A 25,710-nucleotide genomic window follows, 5' to 3' on the forward strand; every position below is an offset into this window, starting at 1 on the left:
AGCTTTGCCATCACTTCTATTCACACCAGTTTTTTTCTTAAATCCCAAATCTTTTAAATAACGATATTCAAATTTTCAACTTTGATGGTGGGATTTGACTTACATTTTTAAAATCTAGATCTGCAGAATATTAGTTCAGTAATGTAATCACTGCACCATCCATTATAAACAGGATGTGGAGATGCCAGCGTTGGACTGGTGTGGGCACAGTAAGAAATCTCACAACTCCAGGTTCAAGTCCAACAGGTTTATTTGGAATCACAAGTTTTCAGGGCGCTGCTCCTTCATCTCTGAAAGCTCGTGATTCTAAATAAACCTGTTGGACTTTAACCTGGTGTAATGAGACTTCTTACATTGTAAACAGGGTAGACAATGAACAAAATCGAGCTGTAATTGTTTGTATTTGCCCAATGATCTATGTGCTAGGCTCATTATCATATTTTGGCCTTTCTGGCCTTCAGAGCATAGCCCTTCTTCCACTGGGCCCAGAGGCCCATCTTGACCTGAGGGTTATACTAGCCCAGCTCTTCTGTTTGTTAGTGAAGCAGTTAAAAGTTCTTAGCTTTGGCCTAGGCAAGAGGTAAAACAGATGAGAGTTCTACGGCTGATCATCATCCAGAGACTTGTGCTGGCAAATATAAAAGTTCAGACATTGGACAAGGACAAAGCTAAATTTAAATGTCAAAGTGAACAATGCTATAGGGTTCCTATGTGAGGTACCGAAAGGGCAGTCAATGTTTATGTAACCTGTGATGTTTGTGTACCTTTAAGAGGTTTCTTTTTTAATCATGGTCACAGCCTTGGGTGATGTCATTGCTGGAAGGAAAAATGAACTATGGGAGGTCAGGTGACTGAAGTCTTTCAGCTTTCAGTTTTGTTTTGGCTACAGCTTTAGAGGCCATCTTAGAAGTTAGCTGGCAAAGAAGTCTCTTTCTCTCTCTGTTTTGCTTTGAAAATGTTACTAGTTAGCTGAAAGAATGGCTTGTCACCATGCTGTAGTGAAGAATCTGTATTTTGGTGTTTTGGGGAGCTGATCTGACTACGAACTGCTCTGAGTTTTCAAGATCACTTGAAATCAGCATTCAACCCAGGGAACTGGATTCCAGTTTCATGAGAGATTAGCCTGAGCAGTGATGGATCTGTTTGAAAGGTTTTGCTTACTGGATTTTGGTTTTAATTGGGGCATCATTAGGTATACTCATTAAGGTTATACATTGGTGTTGTTGTTTTGCTTTTGTTTGTAATTGATAAAAGTTCTTACTAATTTTCTTACTATACATGTCAACTATATTCTTAAATAAACTTTGTTTCATAAAAGCTCCCTAGTGGGCCTTTAGAATCACACCTGAAGTGAAGTATCTCATGCTTATCCTAGCCAAATTCAACATAAAATACTTATGTTTCAGGCGACTTCATAAAACACTCTGTAGTTTCTGACCTGAACCATAACAAACCGCATGCTATGCAACATCATCAGAAGAAAGGAGAAAATTGATAAACAAAGGGAATATTTTTATATAAGCACCTGAATGTGACATAATCCTCTGGCTCTCAGATCATCGGCAATGAAGGTGTTAAATGCCTTCAGTAATCCTGAATAATCACTGCTGCATGCTTTTCCAGACGGTAACAGAAGTCGAAACTGTCTTTGTGTCTCAGCCACTTGAAATAGGTTGATTTCTGTGAGGTAAGACATGATCTTCATATAAGGACGTTTTCGAAAATAACTTTTCTAAACCACATTTTAATCCGCCCCTTACTGTGGAATACCCAACAAGATAATACTGGAACAGTGTATTTGATTTTCTTGTCACTGAGGGACAGTGTACCAAAAGTCTCTGTTGAAATAAGTTGCAATATTGTAGTCACAATTCCTACCACCAGGGGGATTAATTTTGACATTTACAACATGGAAACCAGCCATTTGGCCCAATCAGTCCATATCAGCAGTTAGCTTCTATGTAAATAAAGAGTTCTATTTAATTTGCTTGCCCTATTTCCATATTCATTCAAGCCCTGTTCGCTCATTCACCTGCAAAATCTAATTACAAGTACACCCAAAGTTCTGCCTCAACTAACTCTGGAAGTGAATTCCACGGCCTTGCAACTCTCTGTATAAAGTATAAAGAAGGTTCTTCTATGCTTTGAATCACTATCATTCAAGTTTGTTTCTATGGCAATCAATTTTGCCCCATGGCCAGTTGGCTGAATATGCAGTTCTGTAGTATCAAAAATCTTGTTTAATTTTTCCCCTCCCGATGCCTCATAAAACATTGAGTCATCTGGGAACGATATTAAACAGTGAATTCTGCCATCCTTGATTAAATCCCATGGTGGGGACAGGAATAGTAAATGTTTCTCACTTTGGAGGCCTGTAAGAAACCACGCCATATTGTCCAACCTCACTAATCATCCACCTGGGGGTTTTGTGCTGTATTCGGTGGTGGGGTGGACAAGATGGCGCCAGTCCCGCCATCATATCTGGGTGCCATATTGAAAAGAGGCACAACATCATGGATCTGTTGTTGGAGAAAAAAGATCAACCTCCTGAAAAAGAAGATGGATCTCCAGGAACACTGTAAGGCTGGAAGATGGATTGCCTCATTGACACTGGATCTGGAAGATTCACCTATAATACTCCCACCACCCACTGCTGTGGTGTTCTGGGATCCAGCATTACTGATGACCTTCATCCCAAACTCCAGAGGGAGCCCCAGGCATTGTTCAGGTGAGTCCCAATTTCTGTGCACCATGTCGTTCCAGATGTATATAGCACTGGTGTGTTTTCCCATTGGTGGAAGATTCTGGTTAGGCTTTCCTGCATCCTATTAGCAGGATGCAAAGCAGTTTCACTCTGACCTCCAGCGGATTGCCATGGCGGGAAGATTCCGTGGAAAATTCACCCTGGCCTGAAACCTATTTTTGGCCTCCAGTCAAATTCCTCCCCATGCCTGCTGTCGCACACAATTAGTGGGACCATGGGAGAATTCAGCCCTTGATATCCATTCAATACATTTCAGTTGCTAAGATCATTTGGAAATTAAGAATTTTTTTGAAAAAGATAAAGGCCATAATCCAGTTGGACATATTCTATAGATGCTCTGGAATAATATCCTATATAATGAGTTTAATGGGAATGCATTCAGGTAAATGGGATTTGACAATTATACGCATATCATCATAACCTGTGTTAATCACAAATATTGGCGGCTCTCTGAATACTCTTGGGTGAGGGTAGGTGCTAACTTGTGATGTATAATTTGCTTAATCTGGTTATCCAGTACTGAGGATATAAACACTGAGGTCTTTTTTCCTCAAGAATTTTCTCTAAAAGAGCACGAACAACTGCAAAATCACCTCTGCTTGACACGTGCGAAAATACTTGAGAGATTTGCCCTTGCGAGGGCTGCTGGATTGGTGATTTTGTCCTTCCATCAGATGTATAGAACACACCATGGACAGTGAAGAGGAAAACTGTTGAGCTTCCTTGTGAATCATCCATGTTTCACAGCCATTCAACAGGGTGTTGAAAAAATAGGCAACATCTGGATCCTAAGAGTAAGCTTGATGTTATTCCATGCATGTTTTGTAAGTCAGCCAAAGTCATAGCTGCTTTCACTCTGTGTGTATTGAGTTCTGCATCAAAAGACAGATTGTCTGTCACTGTGCGGTCAAGGTCACCAAATTTTCTAACCCATTCTAGAGGGGTTTTATTTAATGTGATTTAGGGTGGAGATGTGACATCTTGTCCCATAGTCACAGTTTTCTCCAGGATTAGAGTGAGGAAGAATAAGTTACAACCACAGGACAGACAATCCATGCATCTTGCTAGCTGAGTTTCTGTGTGAGTGACTAGCATGGCATCATAGAAACCTGAAGAAGGAGCCTGAGACTCCGAAAACGGGTGCTGCCAAATAAACCTGTTGGACTTTAACCTGGTGTTGTGAGACTTCTTACTGATCATAGGAACATACAAACCAGAAGCAAGAGTAGGCCATTCAGCTTTCCAGCCTGCTCCGCCATTCATTTTGATCGTGGCTGATCATCAAATTCAATGGTGAAAATGTTACCATCCCGCCCGCCACGGGAATCAGAGCAGGGGAGGGGCAGAACGTGAAAAGGTCAGTTGACCTCGGGTGAGATTTTACGGTTTTGGGACAAGTGAGGCCATAAAAGCCTGCCCATATCCTTTGCTCCCTTTAGCCCCAAGAGCTATGTCTAGTTTCTTCCTGAAATCAGACAAAATAGTTTTGGCCTCATCAGCATAGATGAGTTCTCTGATCAAGAGCCTCTGTATTTTTCTCTTTGTTTTCAGTTTGGACAGATTGGAGAGATTGGTGACTGATTTAGTGCGCAGTTAAACTCTTTCCATATCGATAGCGAAGGCAAAGGGCAGGATCATAGAGAAGCCAATACCAAACAAAGTAAGGACGAGGACACAGCCCTGTTTCACTCCATTCTTCACCCTGGAACTGTCGGAAGTGGTGCCATTAAACTGTGCAGTACAGTGCTTGCTGCCATGATCGGATAGATGAGAGTGAGGAGCTTTGGTGGGCAGGAAAAAAATCATGAATGTGGCAGTTCTCTAAAGGCAGATCTCCTGCTATGTTGGCCTCATCAAAAAGCTGGCACAAGCATGTTCAAAGGATGAAAGGAGGACAAGGATTTTCTCTACGGCGAGGTAGTCATAGCCAGAAGACCAGCAGGATGCTAAAAGCTCTTCTTCAAGGATGTTTGAAAGCATGATGTGGAGTCCCTACACGTGGATTTTTGCATGTGGGAGACACTAGCCAATAACAGGAAAGTGGTGACATTACCAATGGGATGGGATGTGCCACCATGATGATCAGTGGCTAGTCACGTGCCAACCCTAAAAACAGTAACCCACAATGAAACCTGAGCATCACTTCACACGCAGAGCATTTATAGCAGAAGCTGCCTCTCACATGTCTTTTCAGCCATCAGCAAAACCACACTATATAAAGTTATTCCCTCCCCAAAAGATTTGCTGCATGTCCACCATCTTTCACAGATTGAAAGATGCTGACACAATGAACCAATGTGAACATGGAACAAAGAGCATCAGTTAAAAATCCCAAAGTGCTTCACGAAAACATAATCAGACAAAAAAAGGCACCAAGCTAAAGAGGTTGACATTAGAACAGCCAACCAAAACATGTCAAGATGTAAGTGTTAAGGGTTATTAGGGGAACGTTTTAAGGTGAGAGGGAGAGATGTTTAGGAGAGGGTTCTGAAGTTTAGACGCTAGATGTTTGAAGGCAAACCCAATGGTACTTACTCTGACAGGCTTCTGAATGTGGGAATTCGGCCATCCACATACCGCTCTGGATGTTACAAACAAACCTTCCCCCATCAAATGCACTATGATAGCCTTGACGACATATTAGCTGGCAATGCTGCAGAGACTGACCACTGGGCAAATCATCACATAAAACAATGCCATCTGATACAGCAAGCGCATTGAAGGGTAGTGCACACTGTGGACCTGGGAAAACAAAACAGTGTGAGCTTGACAATCACATAATTAGACCTTCCATTCAACAAAAAAAAATCATGTATTTCAATCAGTGAAAAGATGAGGTAAACTTTCTCTGAGAGTTCTCCCTATTTCTCACAATGATTGTGCTGCTCCATCGAGGTATATACTGAAGTTATAATGGAAGATGAAGAGAACCCTCACAGAATTCTACACAAATATTCTGTCTTCATAAACAATGCAAACACTGCAATTGGTAAATTCTTTTGATTTGGATTCTTTGGATTGCTATGTACTCAGCCTCAAATTTCTCTAATAAATATGTATTTGTTAAGATATTGTACCATCATTTGTAGATTATGGTCCTTCAGGTCCATTATAGACAGAGTTATATCTATAAAGTCAACCACAGGTGGGTATTGAGCTAACATTTCCATGAGGTTTATAAAATGTGTCACATATACAAGTCCACCAAAAGTTGTGCATGGGGTACATAGTCAAGTCTAAAATTCTTTAGTTCCTTTTGTCATACGTTTTGCTCCATTGCTTTTGCATCAACATTCAATATTAAACATTAAGTTCTGAATGTCAATATCATCTTTCATAAAAATTCCACCATTTGACCAAAAGACGTTGTTGCACAAAGCTTCCCTTCCTGGCCCCTACGCTAGCTGTAGTCTCTGCCTCCTTTTTAACCCTGTCATAATCATTCCTCCTCAAGAAAGAAATACATTTGGCCACGCTGTCTTTGCACACTACTATTCAATCTCCAATCCCACTTTCCTATTCAAATTCCTTGAATGTGCTGTCACCTTATACCTATCTTTCCGGCGTGTTTATGTTTGAACTACTCTAATCAGGCTTCCATCTCTATCATGGCATTGTAACATCCCTAGTCAAAGGTACAAAGACCATGGTGCACTATCACTGCTCGTCCTTCTCGATATGTCTGCAGTCTTTGACAAAGTGGATGACGTAAAGTCCCTCCAATGCTTCTATTTTGATGTCCAACTGACTGGAAATGTCCTTGTCTAGTTTCACTCTTACTTATCCAGACATAGCCAGGGGTTATGCTTCCTTTTGTAGCCTGCTCTCCTTGTTTATTTCTAATTCTGTGCCACTTTAATTCTCACTGCCTGTCCTCCTCCGCCATTCAGTTTGCTTCTATTTTCACAGTATGTCGTGCCGTGCTCCCAGTCTGCGGGGGTCAAAGAAAATTCTGAATCAACATCTGTTACTCGCCCTTCCAACCCCCATCACAAGACTGTAGCCAGGATTTTCCATGGCGGGACACATCATGAGAAGTACGGCAACCCAGCCAATAGTCCATTGATCCCGTTAGCAGGCAGGTTTTTAACTTATGCATCACTCCTGACTGGTTGTCCTACCTTTATCCAGGCGGTTAGGAAACTTGGGAGCCCACCAGAGGTAACTGCCAGAGCGGAGTGAGAAACTCACTACAGGTGATCCATGGGTTGCCAATAGATAGTTAAGAATGGAATCAATTAAATGACATCCTATCCACAGAAACATAGAAAATAGAAGCCATTCGGCTCTTCAAGTCTGCTCTGCCATTCATTTTGATCATGGCTGATCATCAAATTCGATATCCTGATCCCACCTTCTCTCCATATCCCTTGGTCCCTTTAACCCTAAGGGCTGTATCTAATTTCTTCTTGAAATCACGCAACATTTTGGCTTCAGCTACTTTCTGTGGTAGTGAAGTCGACAGATTCACCACTCTCTGGGTGAAGACATTTCTTCTCACTTCAGTCCTAAAAGGTTTACCCCTTCGCCTCCAACTATGACCCCCAGTTCTGGACTCTCCCACCATCAGGAACATTCTTGAGGATGAAGAGAGTTGAAGGAGGATGGGGCGATTATCATGTCAAATGCCACAGACAGCACCAGTTTTCGGTGCTGGAGGCTACAGTTGAGGAGGAATCAACTGAGCATAGAGAGCAGATCTCTGGGGGTGAGCCGAGTGAGAAAGCTCAGGTGGTTAGGGGCTGTAAAAGACTGGGCCTTGTGATTGGAGACTCCACAATTAAGGGGACAGATAGGAGGGTCGGAACTAAAGGTAGGGACTCAGGGTTGGTGTGTTGCCTACCAGGGGCTGGGGTCCGGGATGTGTCTGACAGGGTATTCAGGACTCTTAGGGGGGAGGGAGATAAACCACAAGTTATTGTACATGTGGGGACACACGACATAGGGAGGATAGGGGAAGGGGATATTAGGCAGGGATTTATGGAGTTGGGGTGGAAACTAAAGGCCAAGACTGACAGAGTGGTTATCTCTGGACTCTTGCCTGTACCACGGGATAGTTTAGAGAGGAATAGGGAGAGGGAAGGTTTGAATTCATGGCTGAGGGGATGGTGCAGGAGGGAGGGGTTCAGGTACTTAAGCAATTGGGGCTCGTACTGGGGAAGGTGTGACCTCTATGAGAAGGATGGTCTACACCTTAATCAGAAGGGGACCAATATCCTGGGGGGTAAATTTGCTAAGGCCATGCAGGGAGGTTTAAACTGATTCGGGGGGGGGGAGGGATCCTGAGTAGTGGGGCTGAAAGTGAGGGATGCATGGATGGGGACTGCAATGCACGGCATTGCAGAGGTGGGGTGGAGCAGGGTTTGAAATGTGTATACTTCAATGCCAGGAGTATTCGCAATAAAGTGGGTGAACTTGCAGCGTGGATCAGTACCTGGGACTTCGATGTTGTGGCTATTTCAGAGACATGGATAGAGCAGGGGCAGGAATGGATGCTGCAGGTCCCGGGGTTCAAATGTTTTAGTCGAAGTAGGGAAGGAGGTAGAAGAGGGGGAGGGGTAGCATTATTGGTCAGAGATTGTATCACAGTGTCAGAGAGGAGGTTTGATGAGGACTTATCTGTTGAGGTAGTATGGGCGGAGATTAGAAATAGGAGAGGAGAGGTCACCCTGTTGGGAGTCTTTTATAGACCTCCTAAAAGTTCTAGAGAGGTTGAGGAAAGGATTGCGGAGTCAATCCTGCTTAGGAGTGAAAGTAATAGGGCAATTGTTATGGGGGATTTTAACTTGACTAATATTGACTGGAATTGTTATAGCTCTAGCTCGTTAGAGGGGTCAGTTTTTGTTCAAAGCGTGCAGGAAGGTTTTTTGACTCAGTATGTAGACAGGCCAACTAGAGGTGAGGCTATATTGGATCTGGTGCTGGGAAATGAGCCAGACCAGGTGCTAGACTTGGAAGTTGGTGTGCATTTTGGTGATAGTGACCACAATTCGGTTACGTTCACCTTAGTGATGGAAAGGGATAGGCATGAACCTCGGGCCAGTGGTTTTAGCTGGGGGAAGGGTAATTATGAGGCTATTAGGAGAGAATTAGGAAACATAGGTTGGACTAGGAGATTACAGGGACTGGGAACGTCCGACATGTGGAGTTTTTTCAAGGAGCAGCTACTGCGAGTCTGTGATAGGTATGTCCCTGTCAGGCAAGGAGGAATTGGTAGGGCTAGGGAACCGTGGTGCACCAAAAAAGTTTCTTTGTTGGTTAAAAAGAAAAAGGAAGCTTATGTTCGGATGAGACGTGAGCACTCGGGTAGTGCACTAGAAAGCTTTAGATTGGCTAAGAGGGAGTTGAAGAGCGAGCTTAGAAGGGCTAAAAGGGGACATGAGAAGACTTTGGCGGATAGGGTTAAAGAGAATCCTAAGGCGTTCTATAGGTATGTCAAGAACAGAAGGTTGGTTAGGGCAAGTTTAGGGCCAGTTATAGATGGCAGAGGGAAGTTATGTGTGGAACCGGAGGAGATTGGTGAAGCATTGAACCAATATTTCTCTTCGGTGTTCACGCAAGGGGACATGAATATAGCTGAGGAGGACACTGGGTTGCAAGGGAGTAGAATAGACAGTATTACAGTTGATAAGGAGGATGTGCAGGATATTCTGGAGGGTCTGAAAATAGATAAATCCCCTGGTCCGGATGGGATTTATCCAAGGATTCTCTGGGAGGCAAGAGAAGTGATTGCAGAGCCTCTGGCTCTGATCTTCAGGTCGTCGTTGGCCTCTGGTATAGTACCAGAAGATTGGAGGTTAGCGAATGTTGTCCCATTGTTTAAGAAGGGGAACAGAGACTTCCCCGGGAATTATAGACCGGTGAGTCTCACTTCTGTTGTCGGCAAGATGTTGGAAAAAATTATAAGGGATAGGATTTATAGTTATTTGGAGAGTAATGAATTGATAGGTGATAGTCAGCATGGTTTTGTGGCAGGTAGGTCGTGCCTTACTAACCTTATTGAGTTTTTTGAGAAAGTGACCAAGGAGGTGGATGGGGGCAAGGCAGTGGACGTGGTATATATGGATTTTAGTAAGGCGTTTGATAAGGTTCACCATGGTAGGCTTCTGCAGAAAATGCAGATGTATGGGATTGGGGGTGATCTAGGAAATTGGATCAGGAATTGGCTAGCGGATAGGAAACAGAGGGTGGTGGTTGATAGTAAATATTCATCATGGAGTGCGGTTACAAGTGGTGTACCTCAGGGATCTGTTTTGGGGCCACTGCTGTTTGTAATATTTATTAATGATCTGGATGAGGGTATAGTTGGGAGGATTAGCAAATTTGCTGATGACACCAAAGTCGGTGGTGTGGTAGACAGTGAGGAAGGGTGTCGTAGTTTGCAGGAAGACTTAGACAGGTTGCAAAGTTGGGCCGAGAGGTGGCGGATGGAGTTTAATGCGGAGAAGTGTGAGGTAATTCACTTTGGTAGGAATAACAGATGTGTTGAGTATAGGGCTAACGGGAGGACTTTGAATAGTGTGGAGGAGCAGAGGGATCTAGGTGTATGTGTGCATAGATCCCTGAAAGTTGGGAATCAAGTAGATAAGGTTGTTAAGAAGGCATATGGTGTCTTGGCGTTTATTGGTAGGGGGATTGAATTTAGGAGTCGTAGCGTTATGTTGCAACTGTACACAACTCTGGTGCGGCCGCACTTGGAGTACTGTGTGCAGTTCTGGTCCCCACATTACAGGAAGGATGTGGAGGCTTTGGAGAGGGTGCAGAGGAGGTTTACCAGGATGTTGCCTGGTATGGAGGGGAGATCCTATGAGGAGAGGCTGAGGGATTTGGGATTGTTTTCGCTGGAAAGGCGGCGGCTAAGAGGGGATCTTATTGAAACATATAAGATGATTAGAGGTTTAGATAGGGTGGATAGTGATAGCCTTTTTCCTCTGATGGAGAAATCCAGCACGAGGGGGCATGGCTTTAAATTGAGGGGGGGTAGTTATAGAACCGATGTCAGGGGTAGGTTCTTTACCCAGAGGGTGGTGAGGGATTGGAATGCCCTGCCAGCATCAGTAGTAAATGCGCCTAGTTTGGGGGCGTTTAAGAGATCCGTAGATAGGTTCATGGACGAAAAGAAATTGGTTTAGGTTGGAGGGTCACAGTTTTTTTTTTAACTGGTCGGTGCAACATCGTGGGCCGAAGGGCCTGTTCTGCGCTGTAATGTTCTATGTTCTATGTTCTATAGCCTCATTAGCTGCTTTCCGTGACCACCATAGGTCCATTCTCCATTATAGTACTATCACACCTTCACTGGATGCTCTCCACATCTCCAGGAGATTCAGATGACTTACGTTTGCAAGCAGGTTTTGATCCAGTTGTTGTGTTGACTTGTGTTTCAGGGATCGCTTCCCCATTGATAAAGACACACCAGCACCTCCCTTTGTCCTGATCACACTGTACGGCTGAGAAGGAAGCATCAATCTCTTCACAAACTGGGATGTACCCTAACCCCACTTCCAGGTGCATCACTTGGTTTTTCAGAAGTTCACACCTGCTTGGACCTAAGAGTTGGGAAAGGAGGAGAACATTAGTTTGAGTTTGCATTAGCTCATTTAAGAATACATTGATAGGATTGGCAATTGAACAATAATTTAATTACATTCAAAGGGTTGTTCAGGACTATATTGCAACCCGAGCACAGCTAGTGTTTGATTGTTAATTTTCGTTGGTTGCTACCTCCTGCTAGTCTAATGCACTTTCTTGCTACGGTACAATTTATCATAAGCCTGATTTTTAAAAAAAATTTCATTCATGGGATGTGAGCTTCACATGCTGGGCCAACATTTTTTGCCCATCCATAATCAGCCTTGAACTGAGTGGCTGGCTTGACTATTTCAGAGGGCTGTTAAGAGTCAACCACATCGTGGTGGGTCTGGAGTCACATGTAGGCCAGACCAGGTAAGGACGGCAGATTTCCTTCCCTAAACGACATTAGTGAACCAGATGGGTTCTTCCGACAATCGACAATGGTTTCACGGTCATCATTTGACTTTTAATTCCAGATTTTTTATTGAATTCAAATTCCACTTTCTGCCGTAGTGGGATTTGAACCCAGGTCCTCAGAGCATTGCCCTGGGTCTCTGGATTACTAGTCCAGCGACAATACCACTATGCCACTGCCTCCCACTGATTCCCCCATTGGACATACCCAGTAAAGATCAGCACTATGATTGGGTAATTATGGACAGGGAGCAGAGTTTGTGGCAGCCCTGGATGTATATAATTTAACTCGTTAGTATATATGGTCGATAATCAAAAATATAAATAACTCTCAGCTTCCTTCACTGGCCCTCCAGAAACATCACTTGTGTATTCTCAAGACTCACATCTGAGGAATGACTAACTGAGTGAGATTTCAGAGAGAAGCTGAGAAATGTTACTCCAATATGGCTTTGTATCTCCAGTAGAAAAAGAAAGCAGAGAAAATACAAGGTAAAATTGAACAGTTTTAAACATTGTTCAGAGAATCAGTGACAGTCTGTTGTGAGTGAGTATATAAGGCCATTTAATATCTTCAGCTGCTTCATCAATAACCTTCCCTCCATCATATATCAGAAGTGATGATGTTCGTATCTGACTCCACAATATTCCAAACCATTCACAACTCCTCAGTTACTAAAGCAGCCCATGTCCAAATGCAGCAAGACCTGAACAACATTCAGGCTTGAACTACTAAATAGCAAGTAACATGTACCATACAAGTGCCAGGCAATGACCATCTCCAACAAGAGAGAATCTAACCATCTCCCCTTGGACAGAAAGTGGGAAACTATGGGGCACATCATGGGAAGTACGGCGACCCAGCCAATAGTCGATTGATCCCGTTGCCAGGCAGGTTTGTCATAGGGAAAATGTTGGAAGCTATTACTAAAGAAGTTAAAGCCGGATAAGTTCAAGTTAATCAGGCAGAGTCAACATGGTTTTGTGGAAGAGAAATCATGTTTAAAAAACTTATTGGAGTTCTTTGAGGGAGTAATATGTGCTTAGAGTAAAAGGGGATTGGTGGATGTACTATACTCAGACTTCCAGAAGGCATTTGATAAAGTGTCACATCAAAGATTATTGGAGAAAAATCAAAGCTCATTGTATAGAGAGTAATGTATTGGCATGGAGAGAGCTATGGAGAGGAGATTAGGTTAGGTGAATTGGCCATGCTAAATTCTCCCTCAGTGATCCGAACAGGCGCCGGAGATGGCGACTAGGGGATTTTCACAGCAACTTCATTGCAGTGTTAATCTAAGCCTACTTGTGACTAATAAATAAACTTTAACTTTTAAACTTAACAGGAAGCAGAGAGTAGGGATAAATGGGTTTTTTTCAGGTTGTCAAGACGTAACGAGTGGTGTGCCACAGGGGTCAGTGCTGGGGCCGGAACTGTTTACAATTTATATAAATGACTTGGGTGAAGGGTTTGATGATGGTTACTAAATTTGCTGATGACACAAAGATAAGTAGGAAAGTAAGTTGTGAAGTGGACATAAGGGCTGGAATCTTCCCAAAATTTGGCTAAATGTAATTTTTGACATGAAAACGGGAGTGAATCCCATCAGCCCATTGGTGCAATCGAGACCCAAATTGTTCGACACTTGGAAAAAATAATTCATGGGAATAACACCAAGTCCGCGGCACAATGTGTCTGAATCCAGTGGGCCTATTAATGAAGGAGCTGGGGAAATTCCAGCCCCATGTCCTATTTGTATTGCCATTCTTTAAAACCCCCTGAAATGTTTCTGAAGAACAATGGCTAAGACTGCTTGCTGCACTCCAAGTGTGATCACACCAATGTGTTTTTTTTGTGTCCAAAGCCTCCTTAGATTTACTGTTACAACCCAACTTCCCCTTTGCTTTGGCTCCCTTTCAACTTGGCAACATTTCCAATGCTTAACTAACTAACATAGCTGATAGTTTTCCTTGCACTTTTGTTTAATAAGCCACAGAAGCAGCATTATCCATTGATGAGTCAGAGGGCCATTCATTAATGCATGTCAGATTCATGGAAATGCCTGGAAGAGTTAAAAAGGACATCTCGGCCCTTTACCGTTGTCAATTCTAACTTTGCAGGACTCTCTCTGCTGGCCACCTCAACCCAAAAACACCATTGATTCCTAAATGGTTCAACAAGAACCATTGGAACCGATGGGGAAACTGGATTTTACCACGTCAGGTACGTGAGACAGACCCTGTTTGATTTCCCTAAGAGTGCAAGGAACTTCTGCTAACACCTGCTTGGAGGGGACACTGCGGTTGCATTCATCCCAAGTGAGTGAGTTACTGCTGCAAAATATACTTGATGGCCATTTAATGACAGACTGTTACTCAGACACAGTTATAAAGTTGCTCCAAAACTATTGCACACACTGTTTATCACAGGCTTATCGAGAGTACTCTGTGGTTTATTGCCTGCATATATTATTCTGGGCAAAAGTCTTCCTGGCTCTACAAACTTCATTCTATACAGGCTGACGAGAAACGGAGGAAAAATAATTCAACACTAAATTTTACTTACAATCCCATTACTGGGGGGAAAAAGAAACTCCCTTCAATATGGAAATGGTCATCTTATAAATAATTAGCCAGTAATTTCTTTAGTGATGACATGGCCTGATATAGCCAAAATAGAAGTTTCTTTGTCTGGTCCTTGATCAACATTAGCCCACACACACACCACAAAAGAATGGTCATTCATTTGAGTCATTTGCATCAGTTTGGCTCAGCTAGTTGGAAGACTGTGGTTTCAAATTCAGAACTAAGTTGATGTATCAGTGAGACATCATCAGATTACTGATTACTGCATTGTTGAAGGTCTCATCCTCCAGGTGAGATGTCACTTTGATACTCAACCTCCATCTTTTAATGGATGTTGAAAATACAATGTTGTTATCTGAAATAGAGCAGGGAGTATTCAGCGCAGCCTAGCCAAGGATCCTCCCACAGATAATATCATCAAGAACAGATTAAGTGTCCGCCTCATTTCCTTGCTCTCCCTCGGACCTTTATCTTCCTCTGTTTTGAAGATTTATTTAAATTGGCTCTGTCTCAACTATTTCCTTGTGGCAAAGTATTTCATACTGCAGCAACCTTCTGCAGACACAATTGGGGGCAGCATGGTGGCACAGTGGTTAGCCCTGCTGCCTCACGGTGCCAGGGACCCGAGTTCGAATCCGACCTTGGGTGACTGTCTGTGATGAGTTTGCATGTTCTCCCCATGAGTGCATGGGTTTCCTCCTACACTCTAAAGATGTGTAGGTTAGATTGATTGGCCATGCTAAATTGCTTCTTAGTGTCCCAAGATGTGTAGACTAGGTGGATTAATCATGGTAAATGCGCAGGGTTATGTGGATAGGGTGGGGGTGTCTATGATGCTCGTTTGGTGAGTCAGTGCTGATTTGATGGGCCATGGCCACCTTCTACACTGTTGGGATTCTATGGTTACACTTGGATCATCAAGTCTGTCCCATCCTTCGTTCTCACCTCTGCTTCAATGTAGTATTGATGGGGTACTGCACTGCCCAAGGCACTGCCTTGATGGTAAGACATTGAACTGACGTCCACCTGCCCTCTCTGGGTCTTATAGTTCTATTGAAAGATTAGGGGAGCAATTCCCCATATCCTGGTCAATATTTATTTCTTAATTAACATCACTTTCCTCGGGTTTCCTCCCACAGTCCAAAAATGTGCAGGTTAGATAAATTGGCCATGCCAATTCTCCCGCAGTGTACCCAAACAGGTGCCAGAGTAACTTCATTGCAGTGTTAATGTAAGATTACTTGTGACTAATAAATAGAGAAAGTAAAAATAAAAATAAACCAAAATAGATCATCTGCTCTAGGATCCTGCTGGTTGTGGGATTACTTGTGTAATAATTGGCTGCCCTTTTCACTACATTAAAACAGTAACTACAAATCAGAAATAGTTAATCAGTTTTAAAAGGATTTCGGAATGTTCTGAGCTCCTGATGTGAAAGGTGCTATATAAAAACAAACTCGATCTATGAACCACCGAGTTTGAGATCACTTTCTTGCACGATCTTCATTCCTCTTTTCACAACGTCTTCCTAACTCAATTATAAAATGATTTATGGACCCACTTCAACAAGAATTTGTGGCACAAATTGAACAGTTCAACCAATTTACATCCACAGATTATTTTCCATATGTCTCTCAAGGCCCACTCTCAGACAATGCAGCCTCATGCACTGCCCTTCCCCCAGTTGTCAGTCATTGTTATTGTTGGAGGATGCAAAAAATCTAACAGCAGTTTCATAAGTTATTCTGAGGAATTCTTCGCAACTCCAGATGTCAATGAAGGAATTTCTAGGAAATTATGGTTTCACATTCGCCCAGTACACTCCTCCCCTTCAAACTTGGCAAATCCAGTTCTTATTAAAGTATTGAAACAATCCCACATTTACAGTCAATGTTCAACCTGCTTGTTACTAATATTGCGGGGATTATTTCATTCTTCAATTCTAATGCTTAGAGAGTAATCACAGGAGACAAAAAGAGAATTGCCGAGGCAAAGACAATTAAGGATGGTCAACAAATACTGGCCTTGCCAGCGACACCCAAATCCCCATGAAAGAATAAGGAAATAAAGAACCTTGTAAGGGGTCCTGAGCCTGTACTCCAGACCTTGGCCCTGGCTCAGCACTGGCCAGCACTGGCCTCCTAATCGGCCAACTCCAGGCCAATTCAAGGATGGCTGATGGGACACTGATGTTTCTGACCCAAGGGGCTGGCAATCCCGGAGCCTGGGCAGCCCCACCAGGAGAGGTGGGTGCAGCTGAGGTAGGTTTGGGATTGAGATGGTATCTCATAAGAACTAAGAGCAGGAGTGGGCCATCCGGCCCCTCGAGCCTGCTCTGCCATTCAGTAAGATCATGGCTGATCTTTTTGTGGACTCAGCTCTACTTACCCGCCCGCTCACCATAACCCTTAATTCCTTTACTGTTCAAAAATCTATCTATCCTTGCCTTAAAAACATTCAATGAAGTAGCCTCAACTGCTTCACTGGGCAGGGAATTCCACAGATTCACAACCTATTGGGTGAAGATGTTCCTCCTTAACTCAGTCCTAAATCGGCTCCCCCTTATTTTGAGGCCATGCCCCCTAGTTCAAGTTTCACCCGCCAGTGGAAACAAACTCCCTGCTTCTATCTTATCTACTCCCTTCCTCATCTTATATGTTTCTATAAGATCTCTCCTCAGTCTTCTGAATTCCAATGAGTATAGCCCCAGTCTACTCAGTCTCTCCTCATAAGCCAACCCTCTCAACACCGGAATCAACCTAGTGAATCTCCTCTGCAACCCCTGCAGTATCTCAACATAAAGGCCTCAGACCAATAGTTTAAAACCAGGCAGCCTGGCAAGGAGACAGCCTTCATGTGGCAGGGAGGCCAACTTCACCACTGGCATAATACCAGTGGCCCTAGAATATTCCCCTTACTAAGGTGTTCAATTATTATAACTTGCTTCTGCTGTTTTCCCAGCCTGCCTTCATCTAGCCTGCCACTGTGAGGCCAGGAAATCCTGCCCTGTGGCCCAATGGGCATTTTCTAGAGAGCAGCTCAAAATGACATTACCCGAGATTGCAAGGAAATGTTATCGTATTTGATATGTGAGAGCTAGAGATTGGAAGGAGTCTTGCACCAAATTAAAAATCAGTATCCAGACTATACCTGGAAATTCCATTCTTGAACCTCCCTAACCTCACACACCCTCTCTCTGCTCAATTTGGATGGCACGGTGGTACAGTGGTTAGCATTGCTGCCTCACAGCACCAGGGACCCGGGTTCAATTCCTGGCTTAAGTCACTACCTGTGCAGAGTCTGCATGTTCTCCCCATGTCTGTGAGGGTTTCCTCCGGGTGCTCTGGTTTTCTCCCACAATCCGAAAGACGTGCTGTTTAGGTGCATTGGCCATGCTAAATTCTCCCACAGTGCACCCGAGCAGGTGCCGGAATGTGGCGACCAGGGGATTTTTACAGTAGCTTTGTTGCATTGTTAATGTAAGCCTACTTGTGACACGAATAAATAAACTTTAAAAACTTTTGTGACTGTACTCACACTGTGGCTGCCCATCTGAATTTCTTACAGCAGGTTGAAAAGCTTTCCCTGTCACTGGATCAACGCACCAAGCTTCACCATCTCTCGAGTTTGACCATTGCAAGATGTTGTATTCTCCAGTCTGCAAAACAAAATGCAAACATCACTGAGAAATGTTGATAAATGTAAGAGATCAGACATGGTTTAAAGTTTGAATTATACATTTGGAAAATTTACATTTTTTAAAACTGTGATGATACTGTGCCTTTAACGAATATATGTATATCATGTTTCTTGTGAGGGGTATGTTTAGTTTTCAGATTTGGTTTGCAAGGTGCCAATTTGTCTAAGGAATCTTTTAAATTGGCAGTTGCGAGAACTGGATAAGTATCTGGGGTATTTGTTTTAAGTTGAGCTAATGCGTTTGTGTTTACTTAGATTTCCCCTGGGGTTTCAGAGTAGAGTTTTGATTAGATTGATTGACAGGGACAGAGTCATATGCTTAATGGGAGGAGCTAAACTTGCAGGGACAAAATACTGTTTCAGTTTCATTTTTAAAATACAAGCAATTTGCTGCCAGGACTGCCAAAAGGGAGCAATGGTTTTCTCTCTGCACAGGCCTCTCAAAGAGCTCTAGGACTGTTAACCTGAGCCAAGCAAGTTAGCTTATGAATTGCTGACTAATTTTAAAGAGGAGGCTTAAGTCTATAAGAGGAATATTGCCTGAATTGTAACTTGTAGTGAGAGGTTAGCAGTTAAGAATTGTATCTTGTCTTGTTTAAGTATTGCTCAATTGTTAAAAGTTAATTTAATTCATTCTTTATAGTTAAACTGTGCTGATAAATAAAATTTGCATTGATAAAAGCTGCCCAGTCTGTCTGTAGAATTGTGCCAGAACTGAAACATGTTGGGTGCGATTCTCCCGGCCCACTGAGCTGCTCGAATAGCGCAGTGGGCTGGGAGACATCAGCTGGGGGACTGTTGTGGGACTCACAATGGCGTCTGGCCCAGGCCCTTTCTTTGACATAATCAGCCTTGGGTCAGAAATCAGCATGAGGCAGATTACAGTATGGAAATTCATATTTCCATATCGTTAGTGAGCCCAGGACAGTACTCTCCAGGTTCGCTAATGTCTTCTCCCCCTCCGCCTGGCCCCCTGGCACTGCCCGCTGGGCACACTGGCAATGCCCACTGGGCACCGGACAGTGCCAAGGACGTCGGGGCCAGATGGGTGGGGCCTACTGGGTTGGGGCCGATCGGTGGTGGGGGGACGTGCTGTGTCCCCTGCATTAAGGATTGGTGGGAGAAGGAGGGAGGAGGGAGATTGGTGCTACACATGGGGGGTGGGTGGGTTTGGGGCTGCACATGGAGGGGGATATCGGGGCTGCACATGGCCAGTCATGGGGGGGCTGGCAATTGGAGCTGGCCCAGGCAGGGGAGGTCAGGGAGGCCGGCAATCAGGTGGGCGGCGTTGGGGAGACCGGCGAAGGGGGGGGGGGGGGGGGGGTGGCATGGGGGAGCCAGTGCGCATGCGCCAATCTCCCCATTGACAGATCAGCACATGTGCAGTGGCTCGCTAAGCATGCTGATTCTGGCCTCTCCAGTGGGATGACATCCCCCCACCCCCCTTTCCAGCGTCAATCCCCCTGAGACACTCTGTGGAGCACAGAGTGCCAGAGATTCATTAAACTAAGTACGCCTAAAAAACAGACAGGAAAACTTCCCGGTTTCCCACCCATTAGGCACTTAGTTTTGTTTTGGGAGAATCGCCCACCCGCATATCCTCGCATTAATACCAAAATAGCAAATTATTAGGGCCCAGTCTGACTTCATAATATACCTTGGAGTTTCTGATCTGGTATCTTACGAAACTGTTGGAATAAAATATGTTCCCTATTTTATCTCTCTAGTTTCTTAAACGACTCAGCTAAATGTTCAGAAGTCTTGGCCTTCACCTAGTTCTTTCAGTTCAGAGAAAAACATAACTGTTGCTTTGTTAGGGTTACAAATACACCATGAATATGTATTTGATCAGTGGTGAGTTAGGTAGGGGGCCAAGTTTGAACCCCAGAATCTTGGTTCAGCCAACACTAAAGGGGTGAAAGTCTCTGCTGACTTTACAGGTTCTACATGAAAATAGCAGTGGATAACTTCAACTAAATTTCCAGTAGACATGAGTTGCAGCATGAAGTTATCCTTAATTGGCAAAAAATTAACAAGAGGGACATTACACACAGGTACCAAAGCTAGCTGATTGGCGTTCTTTGTAGGAGGGCCAATCAACATACCTCTTGGTAGAATTCCCATGGATCCCACTACAACACATATGATGAACCATGTATGGTGTTCTTCCCAGGGTCCAATTACCTCGCTAGCCCTTCCCCCTCCAATGCCATGGACCATTTTAGGCAATAGAAGTTCTATTTGCCCCAGGCAGGAAGGTCCTATAACAGACTTATGATCCTCTCTGATGAATTCTCCCCTTTGCACTCCACTCAGGCAATGCCTAACACTCAGATGCCAAAGGTGCAGATTTACCCCATAATCTAGCTTCTAGGTCTGTTGTTGACTGTTCATAAAAGAGGATTGTGATGAAACATAGAAAATAGCAGCAGGAGTAGGCCATTTAGCCCTGCAAGCCTGCTCAGGCAATAATAAGGAAGGCAAATGGAATTTTGACATTTAATTCTAAAGGAATAGAGCATAAGAGTAGGGAAATGTTGCTGCAACTGTACTCAGCATTAGTGAGACCTCACCTGGAGTATTGTGCACAGTTTTACGTGAGGAGGGATGAAGTTGCATTTGTTTGGCCTCCACAGCCTTCTGTGGTAGAGAATTCCACAGGCTCACCATCCTCTGAATGAGGAAGTTTTTTCTCATCTCAACCTAAATGGCCTATCTTGCATCCTAAAACTGTGATCTCTTGTTCTCAACCCTCCAGTCAGAGGCAACAACATCCCTACAACCAGGATGTCAGCTCTGTCAGAATTCTCTATGTTTCAATTAAATCCACTCTAGATCCCAAGTGACTACAGGCCATATCGACTCAATCTCTCCTGATATGACAATTCGTTTTATCAGTGAGGCCACAAATGAAACATTACACCGCCTAGTGCAAAAAATGATGCATGTGCCAGAATTGTACAGCCCCATCCGCCATGGGAATCGGCGCGGGTGAGGGGCTTACAATGGGAACATTCGTTGATCTTGGGTGGGATTTTCCGGTCTCGGGTCGAGCAAGGCCCTAAAATCCCGTCCACAATCTGATTCCTGCCAAAACAGTGAGCAGACAGATTCTATCCTCGCCAGAAAGCCGGCTGCTCATACTAGAGGGTGCAATCACACAGGTGCAGATCTCTCTGTTCTGTGCAACAGAATACAGAAAGATCTGTCAGTCACCCCTTCCCCCAATGGGCACTGCCCAGTGGACAGTGCCATGGTGCCCGGTGGGCAGTGCCAGGGTGCCAGGCTGGCACTGCCAGAATCCCAGACTTGCAGTGCCAGGCTGGCACTATCCAAGGGGCATTGCCCACCCGCCCCTGACCACAAGGGGGGTCTCAATGGCCTCCGGTCTTACTGGCGAGGCCACTACATCAAGTACCTGTTGACTGCGACCATGTGTGATCTAAGCCAGTGAGGACCTTCACCGGCGAGCACGCCAAGACAAGTGGGCCCGGACGATAGCGTCCCGGGCTCACTAATCACATGGAAATCGAAATTGAAATGTTAAAATCAGCCTCCCGCCTTCCCGGGCTGATCACGCTGAAAATCCAGGGCCGGTAAGATAGCGAGAGGTTAGAACCCGGGCACGAACCCTGCTTTTCACCTCTCGCACGATCCTCCCGGCTCGCCCCACCCATCAACCAGTGTGGCGAGCCGGTAGGATCACTCCCAACATCCTTTATAATGGACTCGAGCATTTTCCCTATTATTGATGTTAGGCTAATCAGTCTGTTTTCTCCCTCCCTCCTTTTTAAAATTACATTTGTCATCCTCCAATCTTCCAGAACCATCAGAATAATGATGTGCGGATTTTTCTGAAAGGAGATCCTAAGGGTGAGAGTATGTTTCTAAAAGAGGCACTGGCAGTTAAATCTCCCACAAAATGATGTTTTATTGCTATCGCTTTATCAGATCCTCATGGTGAGTCTGTCTCTATAAATGGTTCTTGATGCTGAGACTGCCTCTTTAAAACAGGAAAGTCCAAAGGTGAACCAAACAACAATAACTTTTTTCTCGGTAAGGCGCGTACTTTTGAAAGGCAATGGTGAGTCAGATCAAAACTGGATATTGGTCTGTTTCAATTGGTGTCAGCAAGGAGCCTCTCTGGGATTTCTAATAAATTCCCTTTGATCTGTGACTTACTTGGTTTATGCGTTGCTAATTAATGATGTTGGCTATAATGTAATCACCCGGAAATACCACTAAATTAATGGTAAGTATCCATCAAGTTAACTCATTCTGTCACTTCGCCATCTTATTCAATACAGATGTCTAAACTTTATTCTGCTTTGTCAATAATGTTCCTGGGATTTTTGGTAGTGTTACTATGAAGTTGCATTTTAGTATCTGAACTGTTTGATGTCCACAGCTGTTTTGATTTCAGAGTTGGCTGAGCAAATGAAGCTCTGTTATGAAGTGTGTATTCTAATAGATGGTATTTTATATGGTCGGCTCAAATTCAATCTTCAAAACAACCTTATGATGCAGAAACGATGAGAAGCGTTCTCTTTCAAAGGGTGCACAATGGTGAGCCTCCTTCCTTCAGCTGGGTTACCTGAATGTGAATCTTTTCCTGTCTTTTTAATGAGGTTATGACTGTGACAGTCTCCTATTAAAAGGGGCCTTACTGATGAGATGATTCCCTTCAGAGAGATGCCTGAAGGGAATTCATTCTTTTGAAATACAGTCATACTGATGTGATGACTTTTAAAATGGTTTGTAAGGGAAATTTTAAGGGAATTACTCTATCTTTAAAGGAAATCCTAATACAGCATCATAGAATCCCTAAAATGCAGAAGGAGGCCATTCGGCTCATTGAGCCTGCACCGACAACAATCCCCCTTAACCCCACATATTATACCCTGCTAATCCCACTAAAACTAAAGAACATTTTAGCATGGCCAATCAACCTGACCCACACGTCTTTGGAATGTGGGAGGAAACTGGAGCACCTGGAGGAAACCCACACAGACATGGGGAGAATGTGCAAGCTCCACACAGACAGTGACCTGAAGCTGGAATTGATCCCGGGTCCCTGGCGTTGTGAGGCAGCAGTGCTAACCACTGTGCCACCGTGAAGTTCCTTCTTTAAAAACAAGTCTTCCACAACATGGCAATGTTGGTGGTGCAGAGTACCTCAATATTCTGTTTTAAAATTACCTCAGTACAATTTGCAGAGAATAAATCCCTGGCAGTGGTATTAAGCTGGAGGCCCACATGCTTCCATCCAGCCAGGGCTGCATTTGCCTGAGAGCGCTGGCATGGTGTCTGACCTGGAAAAGGAAGAGAGAAACACTAACTGTAATACTTTAGTGGTTAGTTATTGTCAGAGACATCAACTGGCCCCGCTCCAATGCGATTCCAGAATTCTGAAGCTAGTTTGTTTAAAAGAGAGATGAGGCTCAAATCAAGTAGGTTATGGATATACATAGGCAACCCTCCTCCGGCCAATGGTAGGCTGCCTCCGCCATCGCAAACCACTGCAGAGGGTGCGGAAAATCCCGCCCTGTGGTTTGTGGAGAAATAAAGAAAGTGGTACCATTCATATCGTGAAAATTCACGGCCCAAGATACCCAAAGTTACTTTTCAGTCAATTCAGTAGTTTTCAAGTGGGAGGCCTGATTTTAATTGCGAGCCTGTTTTCATTGGGAGGGCAGCAGCGTGAGTCAGGGAGTCAATCAGGAGCTGGTCTGCAGGAGTCGCAAAATCTACAAGCCCATATTAAGCAAGGTCCGAGGGTTTCTTGTGGAACAAAGAGGATCACTCCTGCTCCATTTGGCGCCTATCACTTTCCTGCTGCCTTTCACCCGGTGGACAACTCACTGTGGTTACACATTCAGGGAGCAGAGCTAAAATTACATTCTGATCCCGGGATTCAACATGCATTGGTGAAAAAGGGCCCAACCAGCTTTGGGCATCCTTGCCACCTGCAAACTAACAACAACTTATATTGATGTGATACTTTTAATGCAGTAAGACATTGCAAGATACTTTACATGAGCAAGTAGCAAACAAAATTTATCACCAAGTCATATGATTTGATAGTAGGGTATTTGATTTAGGTTTGGCCAAAATGGTAGGATTTAAGGAGAATAGAGGGAGACAGTGGCCCAGTGGTATTATCGCTAGACTATTAATCCAGAAACTCAGCTAATGTTGAATCCCACCACAGCAGATGGTGGAATTTGAATTCAATAAAAAAAATCAGATTATTGATGATAATAACAAATTATTGATGATAAAAGGAAACTAATGTGCAAGAAGCAAGAATTAGAGGAATGCAGAATTCCAAGAGGGTTGCAGGGCTGGAGAAAGTTACAGAGATAGGAAGCAGCAAATCATTTTACAACCATCTGCCTGATCATCTTTCAACATAATTTGCAAACTCTTTTCAACGTGTTCTCTCTTTTCCTAATTCAAGGGGCCAGAGAAATTTGTTTTAGTTTTTTTGCGGGATTTGAACACAAGGGTGAGAATTTTAAATTTGAGGCATTGCCTGTCGAGATCTAATGCATCCCTGGGTGGTGGGTGAATGGGACTAGATGTGAGTTAGGATATGGGCAGCAGGTTTTGCACAACTTCCAACTTACATTGAGGTATCTGGGTGAAGCGGTGAACCAATGAACCGGGAACATAACCTCCAATCTCATCCACACACCAACAGTGACCTGTAGTGAACCAAAAGAATAATTCAGTATTGAAGGAGAGTCAAATATGTCCAATCATAAAGGAGAATGATAAATTATAGACTATAATCCCATCAAGGTATTTAAGTGGTGTGTGTTCAGAATAATTGGAATTGAGATACCAGCAACAATCTAATTGAGGGTTTTATATTTGCATTGTTCACATCACTGCTGCTCCCTTTAATCCAGCCCATCAGTCCCAGCTCAACTGATACTCAAATCTTAAAAGTGAAATCTTATGTTAACTGACTATACAATCCAGGCTCCCTCTTGTTTAATAACAACAGTTTTCTCATAGAATCATACAATGCAGAAGGAGGCCATTCGGTCCATCGAGTCTGCACCGACCACAATCCCACCCAGGCCCTATCCCTACAACTCTATGCATTTACCCTAGCTAGTCCCCCTGACACTAAGGGGCAATTTAGCATGGCCAATCCACCTAACCCGCACATCTTTGGACTGTGGGAGGAAACTGGAGCACCCGGAGGAAACCCATGCAAACATGGGGAGAATATACAAACTCCACACAGACAGTGACCCGAGCCAGGAATCAAACCCAGGTCCCTGGCGCTGTGAGACAGCAGTGCTAACCACTGTGCCACCGTGCCACTCAGCTATATTTATATCGCAGGCTATTATAAATCTGAATCTAGAAATTTGTAATTGGAAATGTTGAAAAAATATTTTAATTTTTTGACATAGTTGGAAATTATAGAACCAATAAAAAGTGATTCTAGAATAGTGATTTACAATTGGCCCAATTAGATCTAAAAGATCCTGTACCACTAGTGTACTTTTAGTGCTAGCAATAAAAGCAGCAACAGTTGCATTCACAGAGCAATTCCTGAAAGATAAACTTTTTTAATTCATTTGCAAGGACACATTTATTGCCCACCCCTACTTGTCCTGGAAAATGTGGTGGTGAGCTGCCTTTTTGAGCTGCTGCAG

At 43.8% G+C, this 25,710-nt stretch overlaps 1 protein-coding gene across 1 annotated transcript in view; it reads right to left on the reverse strand.

The window, feature by feature from the left end:
• The window catches only part of tg (thyroglobulin), a 387,985-nt gene that overhangs the window by 310,107 nt on the left and 52,168 nt on the right, over positions 1–25,710 (reverse strand). The window contains exons 13-18 of the mRNA XM_078216995.1: positions 24,664–24,741; positions 23,234–23,346; positions 17,873–17,993; positions 11,101–11,310; positions 5,342–5,506; positions 1,526–1,680 (exon numbers count right to left, since the gene is read on the reverse strand). Coding sequence (XP_078073121.1) covers positions 1,526–1,680; positions 5,342–5,506; positions 11,101–11,310; positions 17,873–17,993; positions 23,234–23,346; positions 24,664–24,741 — 842 coding nt within the window. The remainder of the gene's footprint in view (positions 1–1,525; positions 1,681–5,341; positions 5,507–11,100; positions 11,311–17,872; positions 17,994–23,233; positions 23,347–24,663; positions 24,742–25,710) is intronic.

The sequence above is a fragment of the Mustelus asterias genome, chromosome 7 (genome assembly GCF_964213995.1).
Source record: "Mustelus asterias chromosome 7, sMusAst1.hap1.1, whole genome shotgun sequence".
Lineage (NCBI taxonomy): Eukaryota > Metazoa > Chordata > Chondrichthyes > Carcharhiniformes > Triakidae > Mustelus > Mustelus asterias.